Source organism: Theropithecus gelada, chromosome 2 (genome assembly GCF_003255815.1).
Source record: "Theropithecus gelada isolate Dixy chromosome 2, Tgel_1.0, whole genome shotgun sequence".
NCBI classification, from domain to species: domain Eukaryota; kingdom Metazoa; phylum Chordata; class Mammalia; order Primates; family Cercopithecidae; genus Theropithecus; species Theropithecus gelada.
The window spans coordinates 42541809-42558143 of NC_037669.1; the positions used below are offsets into that span (position 1 = coordinate 42541809).

Consider the following 16335-nt stretch of genomic DNA (forward strand, 5'->3'; position numbering starts at 1 on the left):
GAAAATTTAGTTTTGTTTTTCTTTGCCACATACCATCTTGGTCTTACTTTGTTTTATTTCTTTCCTTTGTTAGAAAAACATTAGATTTTTTTTTTTCTCTAAAATAGGAAAATTTTGTTTTGTTTTTATTTACCATATATCATCCTGGGCTTACGTTATTTTATTTCTTTCCTTTTAAGTGTTAGACACCATCATGGCCACAAAACTCGACTTCAATAAAATGCCGCTTTCTGTGTTCCCGTACTATGCCTCACTGGGCACAGCCTTGTATGGAAAGGAGAAGCCTCTGATCAAGCTTCCAGCACCATTTGAAGAGTCACTAGATCTTCCCTTATGGAAGTTCTTACAGAAAAAGAATCACCTGATTGAGGAGATAAACGATGAAATGAGGCGTTGTCACTGTGAGCTCACGTGGTCCCAACTCAGTGGTAAAGTTACCATCAGACCAGCAGCCACCTTAGTCAATGAAGGAAGACCGAGAATCAAGACCTGGCAGGCAGATACTTCCACGGCACTCTCTAGCATCAGGTCTAAATATAAAGTCACCCCAATTAAAGTGGATCCAACAATGTGGGACACCATAAAAAATGATGTGAAAGATAACAGGATTTTGATTGAGTTTGATACACTTAAGGAAATGATAATCTTAGCAGGGAAATCAGAGGATGTCCAAAGCATTGAGGTACAAGTCAAGGAGTTAATAGAAAGCACTACTCAAAAAATTAAAAGGGAAGAGCAGAGTTTAAAGGAAAAAATGGTCATTTCTCCAGGCAGGTATTTTCTTTTGTGTCACAGCAGTCTACTGGACCACCTACACACAGAGTGCCCAGAGATAGAGATTTGTTATGATGGAGTCACTCAACACTTGTGCTTGAAAGGACCTAGTGTAGATGTGTATAAAGTCAAGTGTGCAATCCAGGAAAAGGTGTACACCATGGCTCAGAAAAACATTCAGGTTTCTCCTGAGATTTTTCAGTTTTTGCAACAGGTAAACTGGAAAGAATTCTCTAAGTGTCTTTTCATAGCACAGGAAATTCTTGCACTTTATGAGCTAGAGGGTACAACTGTTCTCTTAACCAGCTGTTCTTCTGAAGCCCTGTTAGAAGCTGAAAAGCAAATGCTCAGTGCCTTAGATTATAAGCGCATTGAAGTTGAGAACAAAGAAGTTCTTAATGGCAAGAACTGGAAAGGGCTCACTCATAATTTGCGTAAGAAACAAAATTTCTCCCCAAACACTGTAATCATCAGTGAGTTATCTTCAGAAACCACAGCTGAAGTCATCATTACAGGCTGTGTAAAGAAAGTAAATGAAACCTATGCATTGCTTTTTAACTTCATTGAACAAAACATGAAAATAGAGAGACTGGTTGAAGTAAAGCCTTCCTTAGTTATTGACTATTTAAAGACAGAAAAGAAGCTATTCTTGCCAAAGATAAAGAGGACAAATGTGCAGGTAAGTTTCAATCCTGAGAACAAACAAAAAGGCATTTTACTAACTGGCTCAAAGACCGAAGTACTGAAGGCAATGGACATCGTCAAGCAAGCCCGGGATTCAGTCTGTGTTAAAAGTGTCCATATTGATAAGCCAGGAGCCAAGATGTTCTTCCGGGATAAAGCATGGTTTTATCAACGTGAGATCAAACGGTTGTTTGGTTGTTACATTGAACTACAGGAGAATGAAGAAGTGAAGGAAGGAGACAGCCCCTCTGGGCAGAAGTGCTTCTCTCGGACGGCCTTGGCCCCCGGCATCGTGCTCATTGTGCAGCAGGGTGACTTGGCACAGCTTCCTGTCGATGTGGTGGTAAATGCGTCTAATGAGGACCTTAAGCATTATGGTGGCCTGGCCGCTGCGCTCTCAAAAGCAGCTGGCCCTGAGCTCCAGGCCGACTGTGACCAGATAGTGAAGAGAGAGGGCAGACTCCTACCGGGCAATGCCACCATCTCCAAGGCAGGAAAGCTGCCCTACCACCACGTGATCCATGCAGTGGGGCCCCGCTGGAACGGATGTGAGGCCCCGAGGTGTGTATACCTATTAAGGAGAACTGTGCAACTAAGTCTCCGTCTAGCCGAAAAATACAAGTACCGATCCATAGCCATCCCAGCTATTAGTTCTGGAGTCTTTGGCTTTCCCTTAGGCCGATGCGTGGAGACCATTGTTTCTGCCATCAAGGAAAACTTCCAACACAAGAAGGATGGACACTACTTGAAAGAAATCTACCTTGTTGATGTATCTAAGAAGACCGTTGAGGCCTTTGCAGAAGCTGTGAAAAGTGTATTTAAAGCCACCCTGCCAGATACAGCAGCCCCGCCCAGTTTACCAGCAGCAGCAGGGCCTGGGAAAACATCATGGAAACAAGGAAGTCTGGTGTCCCCGGGAGGCCTGCAGATGCTGCTGGTGAAAGAAGGCGTGCAGAATGCTAAGGTGAGTGTTGCCTTTACAGAACACCACCAGGGCACTGTGACTCCACTCAGTCAGCGACTCTCTCATGCAGGGCTGAAGAAAGATAAGGACCAAGGGGAGAATCAAGGGAGAGAATCCCATGCCCTCCACGCCCACCTTTTAACAATTTTCCTTAGATAACTGGGCTCCTTACCAAATCATTTACTAATCGAGATCAGCCAATTATTTGTGAGAACTGAAAGTGTGTAGAGGTCAGATTTCTAGGTTTCCAGTAGATGTAGAAATCCATAATATCACACATTTAGACAGTTCTCTATACTATACGCCTGCCGTGTTTTGGTAAATCTAAGACTAATTTCCTAATTTACTGACAGCAGATACAGAACAATCAGAGCATAGGGTATGCAGAAGACAGGAATCTTGTCAATGATGCTGAGCAAGAGTGAGCTTAGGGCCAGAGTCTGAGGGACCATCAGCGCCCAACACCAGTGAGGAAGTGAAAAGTGGACCTGAGGAAGTTACAGGTGCCAGGCAGTATGTAGGGACAATTCTTGTAGGCTGCAGGGGCATGGCGGCGGCGGGGGGGCTAAAATGTTTATTTTTATTTTTAATTTTTTTTCAGGCAGGATCTCGCTCTGTCACCCAGACTGGAGTGCAGTGGCACCATCTCGGCTCACTGCAACCTCCACCTCCCGGGTTTAAGTGATTCTCCCACCTCAGCCTCCCTAGTAGCTGGGACTACAGGCACGTGCCACCATGTCCGGCTAATTTTTGTTTTTTTGTTTTTTTTTTTTTAGTAGAGATGGGGTTTCACCATGTTGGCCAGGCTGGTCTTCAACTCCTGACCTCAGGTGATCCGCCCACCTCAACCTCCCAAAGTGCTGGGATTACAGGCATGAACCACTGTATTTAGCAACATAGGGTCTAACTAATCAGAACAGCAGCCATCTGCCCAGGGTCTGAAGCCTCCTACTGTGCCAGGCACTACTTCTTTAATTGGAAGATTTGGGGGAGTCCTGGCAGGGGAGTCAGGGTGGAGATGGTGGGAGCAGTGAGGGCAGATGCCGGGCGGCACTTATTTCCCAACCAACAGAAACATTTTTCCTTACTGTCTTAACTGGCATGGCCATAGTTGTGTCTTCCAGTGGATATTTGCCTCAACCTTCCTCTGCTGGCGTGGAGTGAATGTGCTCGGGGCTGCCAGAGGGACCCTGGGACCCAGAGCTGGGTGAATGCCCTTCCTGCCACCCAAGAATGCTGCTGGGCTCTTTTTTGCCCCGCTTTTTAAAAGGAAGATCAATTAGCACAATATACATAAAAGAAAACAGACATCACAATACAATGAAAGTTTCGTCAAGTCTGAGTGTTTTATTCAAAGACCAAGACCAAAGTCCTAAATTACTAGCACTGGGTGTTACTTATCTTCATCATCTTTAAACAAAATACAGTTGAATATGTGCTTTACATGATATTAAGTGAAATGAACAAAATTTAATAAACTTGCCAAATGTTTTGCTTTGAATTGTTTAAAAGAAAAAGTATATCTAAGCATACATCCAGTGTCCAATGTAATGTGATAAAAGATGACACAATTGAAACTATATTAACCTGAATATATTTGCTGTTTCAGCATATTTCTACATCACAACTGTCTTGAGAAAAGCTGAAAATTGATTAACAGTCACACTCAATCACCTTCCTTTTTGTTTAAACAGCTTTGTTGAGATATAATTCACATACCATACCTGTTTACAATGTGCAATTCAGTGGTTTTTAGTATGTTCACTGAAGTATGCAATCATTACCACAATCTAATTTTAGAACATTCTCATCATTCCAGAAAGAAACCCTGTGCCCATTAGCAGTCACTCCCCATTCCGTCCACCCACCTCCCCAGCCGTAGGCAACCGCTAATCTACTTCCTGTTTCTATAGATTCACTTATTCTGGAAATTTAATATAAATGGAATCATACAATTTGTAGTTGTCTGACTGACTTCTTTCATTTAGCAGAATGTTTTCAAGGTTCATCGATGTTGTACCATGTATCAGAACTTACTTCTTTTTTATGGCTGAATAATACTCCATTGTATGGATAGACCACATTTTATTTATCCATTCTTCAGTTGATGAACATTTGGATTGTTTCCACTGTTTGACTTCCATGAATAATTCTGCTATGAACATTTGTATACCAGTTTTTGTATGAACATATGTTTTCAGTTCTCTTGGGTATATACCTAGGAGTGGAATGGATGGGTCATGTGGTAACTCTGTGTTTGACCATCTGAGGAACTGCTAGATCATTTCCCAAAGCAGCTGCACCATTTTACATTCCTGTCAGCAACATTGACAGTTCCAATTTCTCCACCTCCTTGTTGACACTTGTTATTATCTTCTTTCTGATTATAGCCATCCTAGTGAGTGCGAAGTCACATCTCACTATGGTTTGTTTTTTTTTTTTTTTTTTTTTTTGAGACGGAGTCTCGCTCTGTCACCCAGGCTGGAGTGCAGTGGCCAGATCTCAGCTCGCTGCAAGCTCTGCCTCCCGGGCTTACGCCATTCTCCTGCCTCAGCCTCCCGAGTAGCTGGGACTACAGGCCCCCGCCACCTCGCTCGGCTAGTTTTTTGCATTTTTTAGTAGAGACGGGGTTTCACCATATTAGCCAGGATGGTCTCGATCTTCTGACCTTGTGATCCGCCCGTCTCAGCCTCCCAAAGTGCTGGGATTACAGGCTTGAGCCACCGCGCCCGAGCCTCACTATGGTTTTGATTTGAATTTCCATAATGACTAATGATGTTGAGCATCTTTTCATGTCCTTTTTGACAATGTGTGTATCTTCCTTAGAGAAATGTCCACGTGGATCCTTTGCCCACTTGTAATTAGTTAGTTAATTATTTTTAGAGACAGGGTCTTGCTCCGTCACCCAAGCTGGAGGACAGTGGCACAATCATGTCTTGCTGTAACATTGAACTTCTGTCATCAAGTGATTCTCCCTCCTTGACCTCCTGAAGTGCTGGGATTACAGGTGTGAGCCAAAGTACCTGGCTTATATTTTCTCTTTTTCATTTGGGTTATTTGTCTTTTTATTATTAAGTATTTTTTCTCTATTTTGGATATAAGTCCCTTATCAGATATATGATTTTCAAATACTTTCTTCTATGTACCATCTTTCTTTTTTGAGTTGTTACTTTGTATAAAATATTTTTTGTTTTAAAGTGCTGAACTGGAAGATTTAAAACAGATTTTTACTTATAGTAAGCTTAAGTAATAACTACAAAAACCATAGCTAATATTGGTTGTTACTATGTGCCAAGCCTTATGCTGGTTTTTTTTGTTGTTCTTGTTTATTTGTTTGTTTATTTATTTTGAGATGGAATCTTGCTGTGTCACCTAGGCTAGAGTGCAGTGGCGCAATCTCAACTCACTGCAATATCTGCCTCCCGGGTTCAAGTGACTCTCCTGCCTCAGCCTCCCGAGTAGCTGGGACTACAGGCGCCCGCCACCACACCCAGCTAATTTTTGTATTTTTAGTAGGGATGGGGTTTCTGCTTGTTGGCCAGGCTGATATCTAACTCCTGACCTCAGGTGATCAGCCTGCCTCGGGCTCCCAAAGTGCTGGGATTAGAGGCGTAAGCTATCATGCCCAGCCAACACTGTGCTGTTTTTGACATGCATTTTCTTATTCACTGCCATGCGGCAGATTCTAGGACTATTATTCTTCTCACTTCACAGACGAGAGAGTGAGACTTAAAGGGGTTAAGTAATTTGCCCACATCCCCCAACTAGCAAATGGTAGAGCCAGGATTGGAATTTGTTCAGGCTCTTAACCATTGCATTATTTCAAAATGTTAAAAATAATTTTGTGTCTCATTTTTAAAAATCAACTCTTTTGACCAAGCATCAGTAATGGGAATGAATTTCATTCCTTGTCCCTTTTGACACCAAATGTCACGACATTTTTTCCCAACTAGGCATGGTGGCTTATACCTGTAGTCCTAACTACTTGGAATGCTGGGGTGGGAGGATCACTTGAACCCTAGGAGTTTAAGGCTGCAGTGAACTATGATCATGCCACTGCCCTCCAGCCTGGGTGACAGAGCAAGACCTTCTCTCTTAAAAAAAAGTCATACTTTGCTTTCCTTTCACTCCCATAGATGCGTAGCTTCCATGACTGCAATAATTGCTCTGCATTACTCCTTAGTGACCCAGGCAGGCCAGCTTTGAAAATCACTTGGCTACATTCCCTCTTTCTGTTCTCTTGGCCTCTCTAATCTGCTCACATTCACTGATGAAAAAAGCTTCCAGGGCTGATCCCTGCCTGTCAGGCAGTCCAGATGTCTTGGCACTCGAGGTGGGCCCCCCAGTCTACCCCCAGTGTAACATTTCTAGCCTGGAGTGTACCATTTTGCTGCAGAAGCTCTCTCAGATCAAATTAATTTGTTCACAGCTCACAACCCACCATGCCTATGTCATGCTGCTCTCTGTCTCACTCTGCCTGCTGAAATTCTTCCCATTTCTCAAAGCCCACATTGCTCATGGTGTCTTCACTAGTTACTGAAACAGCTTTCTCTGGACTCCTCCAGTGATGCCATACCATTCATAGATTGCTTTTTGACTGCTCTCTTTTGTTCCTAAGTGCCACTTAAATAAGTATTTAGTAACACTTTGTCTTGTGTTGATATTTAAATCACTGAAACCTTAATCATCTTAGTTGTCTCCCGTTGTGCCAAGCCCAGTGGCTCAAATATAGTAATCATTGATGAATGCTTTTTGTTACAATTGGAAACAAATTTTTGGTTTTGTCTTTCAGACGGATGTTGTTGTCAACTCCGTTCCCTCTGATCTTGAGCTTAGTAGGGGGCCTCTTTCTAAGGCCCTCTTGGAAAAAGCTGGACCAGCGCTCCAGGAGGAATTGGACACAGTTGGACAAGGGATGACTGTCAGCGTGGGCACAGTGCTCAAAACCAACAGCTGGAATCTGGACTGTCGCTATGTGCTTCACGTGGTAGCTCCGGAGTGGAGAAATGGTAGCACATCTTCACTCAAGGTTGGCCCTGGTTTTGAATTCTCCAGGAAGTCGGGTAGCCCTTTGGGTTCTCCTTTTAGTAGCATATTGATTGGATATAGATTGGGCCTTGTCTGTTTCTCTTCCACAATAATCACGCTTTTGGCAGATTCCATCATGTGGCCATTTCTTTTAGCTGTAGCTGACTTCTCCTGATGACTAGTTAATAATATAAATGAATTATTGTGCTCAATAATTATTGGAGCTCAGGGAAGGGTTACTGAACATAATATTATTACTTGCTTAGTGAAGAAAGCCAGAGAAGGGTGTGAAGAATGGAAGAGAATGAAGGAAAAGAACAGTAGTTGCTTTGCTTCTTTCCTTCATTGTGAATGTGTTTAAGTCTCTCGCATTCTCTTTTCCTTTTCCTTTCTTTCTCCTGTATTTTTCTTTCCTCTTCTGATTGCCCTTAATCACTGTTGAAAGCAAAAAGGAGTATTCGAGGTCACAAGGTTGCTAAATTCTTGTCCTTTTTATTCTAACTCCCATTTCTAGACAAGATGTATAAGGATATGCTTTGTGCGTTTCAGATCATGGAAGACATAATCAGAGAATGTATGGAGATCACTGACAGCTTGTCCTTAAAATCAATTGCATTTCCAGCAATAGGAACAGGAAACTTGGGATTTCCTAAAACCATATTTGCTGAATTAATCATTTCAGAGGTGTTCAAATTTAGTAGCAAGAATCAGCTGAAAACTTTACAAGAGGTTCACTTTCTGCTGCACCCAAGTGATCATGAAAATATTAAGGTACAGTGCCACTCATTTCTGATTATTTTGTAACTGAGACCTAATGTTTTTCCAAATGTCTTTTTGTTCTGACAGGATGCTTTTTGCATTCATTTCCCCATACAGGAAAGTAAGGAAGTAGTTTATACTTGTAGTTGTAGCATGACAAATTTTAAGACAAGTTACAGATGTAGGGAAAGTTTAACTTCCTATTCAGGAAAATTTCAAACATATCCAAATGTAGACATAATAGTATAATGAAGTCCGTTGTACCTATCACTGAACTTCAACAGTTATCAACCTATGGCCAGTATGTTTCATCTGTATCTCCATTTATTTCCCTTCCTTCTATATTATTTTGAAGCAAATCCCAGACATATCATTTTATCCATAAACAATTCAATATTTATTTTAAACAATAACATTTCTTTTTAAAAAAGTAACATAACCACAATACTGCATCACATCTAAAATAAATGGACAATAATTCCTTTATTTAACCAATTATCAAATCAATTCTCAAATTTCCAACTATCTCATAAGCGTTTTGTTTTTACAGCTTTGTGTTTGAAGCAGAATCCAAATAAGGCCCACATATTGCAATGGAGTTGACTATAGGATTTCCCTCCATATGGACATAGAAAAATTTTAATGCAGAGCATAAAAGCACAGTGTGGCCTTATCACTAGGAAGATATCAGAAGGTGTGGTTAGAATGGATTAGCACATTCCCATGTGGATAGGAGAGTTGGGACCAGAAACACCAGAACCATCATCAGTCATGAGTTCATCATTCAGCTACATTTACTGAGCATCAGCTGTGGGAGAGCCATTGGACTCAGCATTATGGCAGCACAACAGGCATTTAAGCCATTATCCCTGCAGTCCAAGTGTTTACTTAATCAAATAAAGTAGACGACATTCAATGTTTGAAAAATTCCCATGATATTACAAAAATTGATCAAATAGATTAAAATCAGCAACCCAAGAGATATCTATGGATCATTGGACCATCTGAATTTTTAGGTAACACTTAATTTTTCTGTGACGCTAGATACTACCTTTAAGTTCATTGGAAGCAAGTAAATCTAACGTAAATTCTAATCAGGCAGCCAACCACCTGAGTAAAATATGTGGTCCATTTACTTGTCCTGTATAATTAGTTACTCTTCTTTGCAACAGAAGCTTTTAAAATAATCTCCCTATGACTTGCATTGTGCAAGGTGATGTGGATCGTGGAACAGGACGAGTAGGAATAGCACATACTTTCCCTCCTATAAATCACAATTACTTTAGAGCTAAGATTTATATACACAAAATGAACTAAATGAGAGGCATGAAGTGCTGTTTTTGAATGAACAGGTGATTGAATACAGCATGAGTCCTGTGACACAGACCTGAACCTTCAAATACCACTCTTTTTCATACAACCTCAGCATTCATTTTCTTTCCTAAAGACTGAGTATTTTGCAAATACTCTGTAAAAAGAATTAGTCTATATAGATACCTTTAGTACCATCTGAAATTCTCTGTGTGTGTCTGTTACACTTTTTCTCTTTAGACTCTTAAAGACAGTTAAACTTTGGTTACATTTGCACACACACACAAAAAAATCAGCAAAGCCTATTGAGATGTTTATAGATGGAGACTGTCACAGAGATTGGAAAGCCGCAGTCCCGTGATTTGAACATGGCCTCAGATGTGCTTTATTTAGATTATTTTAAAAAAATTCAATCAGTTGCTAACACTTAAAAATCAAAAATTTTACATAAAGCTCTAGATATCCACTATGACCTAAAACTTAAAAACTTCTGGCACATTAAACATGGCTTCCTGCTTGGAACAGGAAGTTTTCCATGTCTGAGTGGCAGGTGTTCTCTAGTTCTCCACAGTCAAATCAGTCTACCTTTACCCATGTGCCTTACCTACCTGGCTCCTGGAGGCCTGTGAGTCTGAGATCTTTGTTCTACCCTCTCTCTGAATCCTTCTCCCATTATTGCATCTGTCTTTAGCCAAGATGTTACTTGATTTTTTTTTCCAACAAAATTATCTGTTGCTTGTTTACAAAGAGGAAGAAAATGATGATTTTGGAGGGTCACCAACAGGCAAAAAAAAAAAAAAAAAAAAAAAAAAAAAAAAGAAATTCACAGGTTTATTAACACTAGAACACATACACCAGCTACTTGCTCCAAAAATCATTACTCCCCAGCCCCTCCTCTTTTGGTACAAATAGGAAATTAAAAATGGAAGTGTTTGGGACCTTGTGATGGTCATTCTCTTAACATTGTAGTTCTTACAATAGGCAAGTTATTTGCTTTGACTGACTATTATGGTAATTCATGTTCATTGTAGAAACTTTGAACAATGCAAAATGCATAAATTCTTTAGCTGGATTTTATTCCAGCCTGCTTTTTTACATATGTACTTTTAAAAGTGGGATTGGCTGGGAGCGGTAGCTCATGCCTGTAATCCCAGCACCTTGGGAGGCCAAGGCAGGCAGATCACCTGAGGTCAGGACACCAGCCTGGCTAACATGCCGAAACCCTGTCTCTACTAAAAATACAAAAATTAGCTGGGTGTGGTGGCCTCCCAAGTAGGCTGAGGCAGGAGAATCACTTGAACCTGGGAGGTGGAGGTTGCAATGAGCCAAGATTACGCCACTACACTCCAGCCTGGGTGACAGAATGAGACTCCATCTTAAATAAATAAATAAATAAATAAATAAATAAATAAATAAAAGATTGTGATTATATATTATTTAATATCCTTTGCTTTTATTTTCTATTTCATTAAATCTTCTTTGAGGCTGGGCACAGTGGCTCACACCTTTAATCCCTGCACTTTGGGAGGCCAAGGCAGGAGGATCACTTGAGGCTAGAAGTTCAAGACGAGCTTGAGCAACATAGGGAGATCCTGTTTCTACAAAACAAAACAAAACAAATCAAAACAGAACAAACAACCAAAAAAAACTTAGCTGGGTGTGGTGCCATATGCTTATAGTCCCAACTACTTGGGAGGCTGAGGTGGGAGAATTGCTTAAGCCCAGGAGGTCGAGGCTGCAATGAATGCCTCTAGCACTTCAGCCTGGGTGACACTCCAGCCTGGGCATCACAGCAAGATCTCATTTATTAAAAAATAAAAAAGTCTTCAAAAATCAGTTTTTAATGGCTACTAAATAATCCAACACATGGATACAGCAACATTTATTTAACTTTTTCCCTGTTGAATTTTTAACTGTTTTTTCTCTATTATGAATGGTACTGTAGTGAATATCCTTGTATTTATATCTTTGTCCACATCTTTATTTTCATTAGACATATTTATAGAAACAGAATCATGTGTTGTTTTCATAACTTTCAAGATCTGCAATGAAATTAAATAATACTGTTTGATAATGGTTATCTCCCAAATATGTATGTATGCATGCAGGACCAAACACCCTGATGATTCCAATTTATTCGTCTACAGAGGAGTGTAATGATCAATGCTATGTTTATATTTCAGGCATTTTCAGATGAATTTGCCAGAAGGGCTAATGGAAATCTCATCAGTGACAAAATTTCCAAGGCTGAAGATACACAAGGTTCAGTAAAGCTTCTAAATTGAAAAGTGATTTGTAGTTGCTAAGTAACTGTTCATTGACAGGCAAAAGATAGTAGTGATAATTTTTATGAAAGAAAAAACAATGAGTGACAAATGATACTAAGTTATGTTTCATATGCCTGAGCGTGTAAGACACTGGTCATGTTTACATCATCTGAAGCAGAGGGGAAAGGCAGGCCAAGTTATATAATCTGTACAATGGGTTTTAAGTAATGACAAGACTACCATATCCTGAGGAGAATGTGACATGTATTTTCCAAAATAGACAAATTAGAGAGACAACGCTAACCAAATGTTTCACCTCTGTCAAATTTGTTGTTACCATATTTGAGTTGATCCTGTTTGAGTTTCACCAAGGCTTCTTTAATAGAAAAATGTATGTCTTTCACCAAATTTGGAAAATTTTAAGTTATCTCTTTAAGTGCTTTTTTGTGCACTGATCTATTTCATATCTTCTTCTGTTTTCCAATACTGTGGTGCTAAGCCTTTTGACAGTGTTCCAAGGTCTCTGCAGAGCTGTTCTCCCCATGCCTACCGCCCCCCTGCAACCCCGCACGTCTCTTTTCTCTCTTGTTCTTCAGATTGGATAATTTATCTTGACCTATCTTCAAGTTCACTGAGTCTTTTCTCTGCCCACTACGCTATTGAGCCCATCCAGTGAATGTTTTATTTTAGATATATATACGTAAGTTCTAAAATGTCTATTTGGTTCTTTTTAAAATTTTTAAATTCTTTAAAGTTTGAACTTTATTTTCCTTTGCAATTTATTATTATTATTATTTCAATAGTTTTGGGGATACAAGTGGTTTTTGATTACATGGATAAATTCTTCAGTAGTGATTTCTGAGATTTTAGTGCATCTGTCACCTGAGCAGCATATACTGTACCCATTATGTAGCCTTTTATCCCTCACCCCTCTCTCAACCTACCCCTTGGAGTCCCCAAAGTCCATTATGTCACTCTTATGCTTTTGCATCCTCATAGCTTAGCTTTCACTTATAAGTGAGAACATAGGATATTTGGTTTTGCATTCCTAAGCTACTTCACTTAGAATAATAGCCTCCAGCTCCATCCAAGTTGCTTCAAAAGACATTATTTCATTCCTTTTTATGGCTGAAGAGTATTCCATGGTGTATATATAGCACATTTTGTTTATCCACTTGTTGGCTGATGGGCACTTGGGTTGGTTCCATATCTTTGCAACTGCAAATTGTGCTGCTATAAACGTGTGTGTGTATGTCTTTTCATATAATGACTTATTTTGCTTTGGGTAGATACCCAGTAGTGGGATTGCTGGATTGAATGGTAGTTTTACTTTTAGTTCTTTCAGGAATCTCCATACTGTTGTCTGTAGTGGTTGTAATAATTTGCATTCCCACCATCAGTGTAAAAGTGTTCCCTTTTTACCACATCCATGCCAACAGCTATTGTTTTTTGACTTTTAAGTTATGGCCATTCTTGCAGGAGTAAGGAGGCATCTCATTGTGGTTTTAAGCATCTCATTGTGGTTTTAATTTGCACTTTCCTGAAGATTAGTGATGTTGAGCATTTTTTCTTATGTTTGTTGGCTATTTGTATACCTTCTTTTGAGAAATGTCTGCTCATATCCTTTGCTGACTTTTTGATGGGATTATTTTTGTTTGTTTGTTTGTTTGTTTGTTTTTTCTTGCTGATTTGTTTGAGTTTCTTGTAGATTCTGGATACTGGTCCTTTGTCGGATGCATAGTCTTTGAATATTTTCTCCCATTCTGTGGATTGTCTGTTTACTCTCCTGATTACTTTGCTGTGCAGAAGCTTTTTAGTTTAATTAGGTCCCATTTTTAATTTTTGGTTTGGTTGCATTTACTTTTGGGGTCTTAGTCATGAATTCTTTGCCTAAGTCAATGTCCAGAAGAGTTTTTCCAATGTTATCTTTTAGAATTTTTATGGTTTCAGGTCTTAGATGTAAGTCTTTGATCCATTTTGAGTTGATTTTTATATGAGGTGAGAGATAGGGATCCAGTTTCATCTTCTACATGTGGCTTACCAGTTTTCCCAGCACCATTTATTGAATAGGGTATCATTTCCCCAATGTATGTTTCTGTATGCTTTGTTGAAGATCAATTGGCTTTAAGTATTTGACTTTATTTCTGGGCCCTCTATTCTATTCCATTGGTCTACATGCTTATTTTTATACCAGTACCATGCTATTTTGGTAACTATAGCCTTGTAGTATAATTTGAAGTTGGGTAGTGTGATGCCTCCAGATTTGTTGTTTTTGCTTAGACTTGTTTGATTATATGGGCTCTTTTTTGGTTCCATATGAATTTTAGGAATTATTTTTCTAGTTCTGTGAAGAATGATACCGGTATTTGGATGAGAATTCATTGAATCTGTAGACTGCTTTGGGCAGAATGGTCATTTTCACAATATTGATTATTCCTATCCATGAGCATGGAATGTGTTTCCATTTGCTTGTGTCATTTCTTTGACCAGTGTTTTGTAGTTTTCCTTGTAGAGATCTTTCACCTCCTTGGTTAAGTATATTCCTAGGTATTTTATTTATTTATTTATTTTTGCAGCTATTGTATAAGGGATTGAGTTTTGATTTGATTCTCAGCTTGGTCGTTGTTGGTGTGTAGCTGGGCTACTAATTTGTGTACATCAGTTTTTTTAACCTGAGACTTTACTGAAATTGTTTATCAGATCTAGGAGCGTTTTGGAGGAGTCATTAGGATTTTCTAGTATACAATTGTATTATCTGCAAACAGCAACAGTTTGGCTTCCTCTTTTCCAGTTTGGATGGCGTTTATTTCTTTGTCTTGTCTGATTGCTCTGGCAGGGACTTCCAGTACTATGCTGAATAGAAGTGGTGAAAGCGGGCATCCTTGTCTTGTTCCAGTTCCCAGGGGTAATGCTGTCAACTTTCCCCCATTCAATATGATGTTGGCTGTGGGTTTGTCATATATGGCTTTTACTACTTCAAGATATGTCCCCTCTATGCCTATTTTGTTGAGGGTTTTTATAATAAAGCGGTGCTGGATTTTATCAGATGCTTTTTCTCATCGATTGAGATGATTATGTGGTTTTTGTTCTTAATTCAGTTTATGTGATGTATCATATTTATTAACTTATATATGTTAAACCATCCCTGCATCCCTGGGATGAAATACACTTGTTCATAATGTATTATCTTTTTGATGTGCTGTTGGATTTCGTTAGCACATATTTTGTCAAAGATTTTTGCATCTGTGTTCATCAGAGATATTGGTCCATAGTTTTCTTTTTTTGTTGTATCCTTTCTTGGGTTTATTATTAGTTTAATACTGGCTTTTAGACTGATTTAGGGAGGATTCCTTTTTTCTCTATGTTTTGGAATAGTTTCAGTAGGATTGGTACCAATTCTTTGAATGTCTGGTAGAATTCAGCTGTGAATCCATCTGGTCTGGGACTTTTTTGTTGTTGGCAATTTTTTAAATTACTAATTCAATCTTGCTGCTTGTTATTGGTCTGTTCAGGGTTTCTGTTTCTTTCTGATTTAACCTAGGAGGGTTGTACGTTTCCGGGATTTATCCATTTCCTCTAGAGTTTCTAGTTTGTGCACGTAAAGGTATTCATAGCAGCCTTGAATGATCTTTTGTATTTCTGTGGTATTGGTTGTAATGTCTCCAGTTTCACTTCTAATTGAGCTTATTTGGAACTTCTCTCTTCTTTTTCTTGGTTAATCTCACTAACTGTCTATCAATTTTCTTTATCTTTTCAAAGAGCCAGCTTTTTGTTTCATTTTTTATCTTTTTGTGTTTGTTTGTTTCAATTTCATTTAGTTCTGCTCTGATCTTTGTTATTTCTTCCACTGAGTTTGGGTTTAGTTTGTTCTTGTTTCTCCAGTTCCTTGAGGTCTTTTAAAAATAGTTTCTATTTCTCTGCAGAGACATCCTATTTTTCCATTCATTCCACATCATTTCCATCCATTCAAATGTGTTTACTTTGACCTCATGGATCATAGTTATAGTAGATGCTTTAAAGTCTTCTTTAATTCCACCATCTGGGTCACTTTGGGATTGACATTTTTTTTTAATGGAGTCTTGCTCTGTTGCCCAGGCTGGAGTGCAGTGGTGCAATCTTGGCTCACTGCAACCTCTACCTCCTGGGTTCAAGCAATTCCCTTGCCTCAGCCTCCCAAGTAGCTGGAATTACAGGCATGTGCCACCACGCCCAGCTAATTTTTGTATTTTTCTTTTAGTAGAGGCAGGGTTTTACCATGTTGGCCAGGCTGGTCTTGAACTCCTGACCTCAAGTGATCCACCTGCCTTGGCCTCCCAAAGTGCTGGGATTATAGGCATGAACCACTGTGCTTGGCCGGGATTGACATCTTTTTTTTTTTTTTTTAATTTATTTATTATTATTATACTTTAAGTTGTAGGGTACATGTGCATAACGTGCAGGTTTGTTACATATGTATACTTGTGCCATGTTGGTGTGCTGCACCCATCAACTCGTCATTTACATCAGGTATAACTCCCAATGCAATCCCTCCCCCCTCCCCCCTCCCCA

The 16335-nt window shown here is 39.4% G+C and overlaps 1 protein-coding gene across 1 annotated transcript in view; it reads left to right on the forward strand.

Annotated features, from left to right (window-relative positions):
• Window positions 1-16335, forward strand: part of PARP14 (poly(ADP-ribose) polymerase family member 14) — a 58364-nt gene that overhangs the window by 16727 nt on the left and 25302 nt on the right. Inside the window, exons 6-9 of the mRNA XM_025376708.1 lie at window positions 180-2422; window positions 7215-7451; window positions 8000-8221; window positions 11704-11782. Coding sequence (XP_025232493.1) covers window positions 180-2422; window positions 7215-7451; window positions 8000-8221; window positions 11704-11782 — 2781 coding nt within the window. The remainder of the gene's footprint in view (window positions 1-179; window positions 2423-7214; window positions 7452-7999; window positions 8222-11703; window positions 11783-16335) is intronic.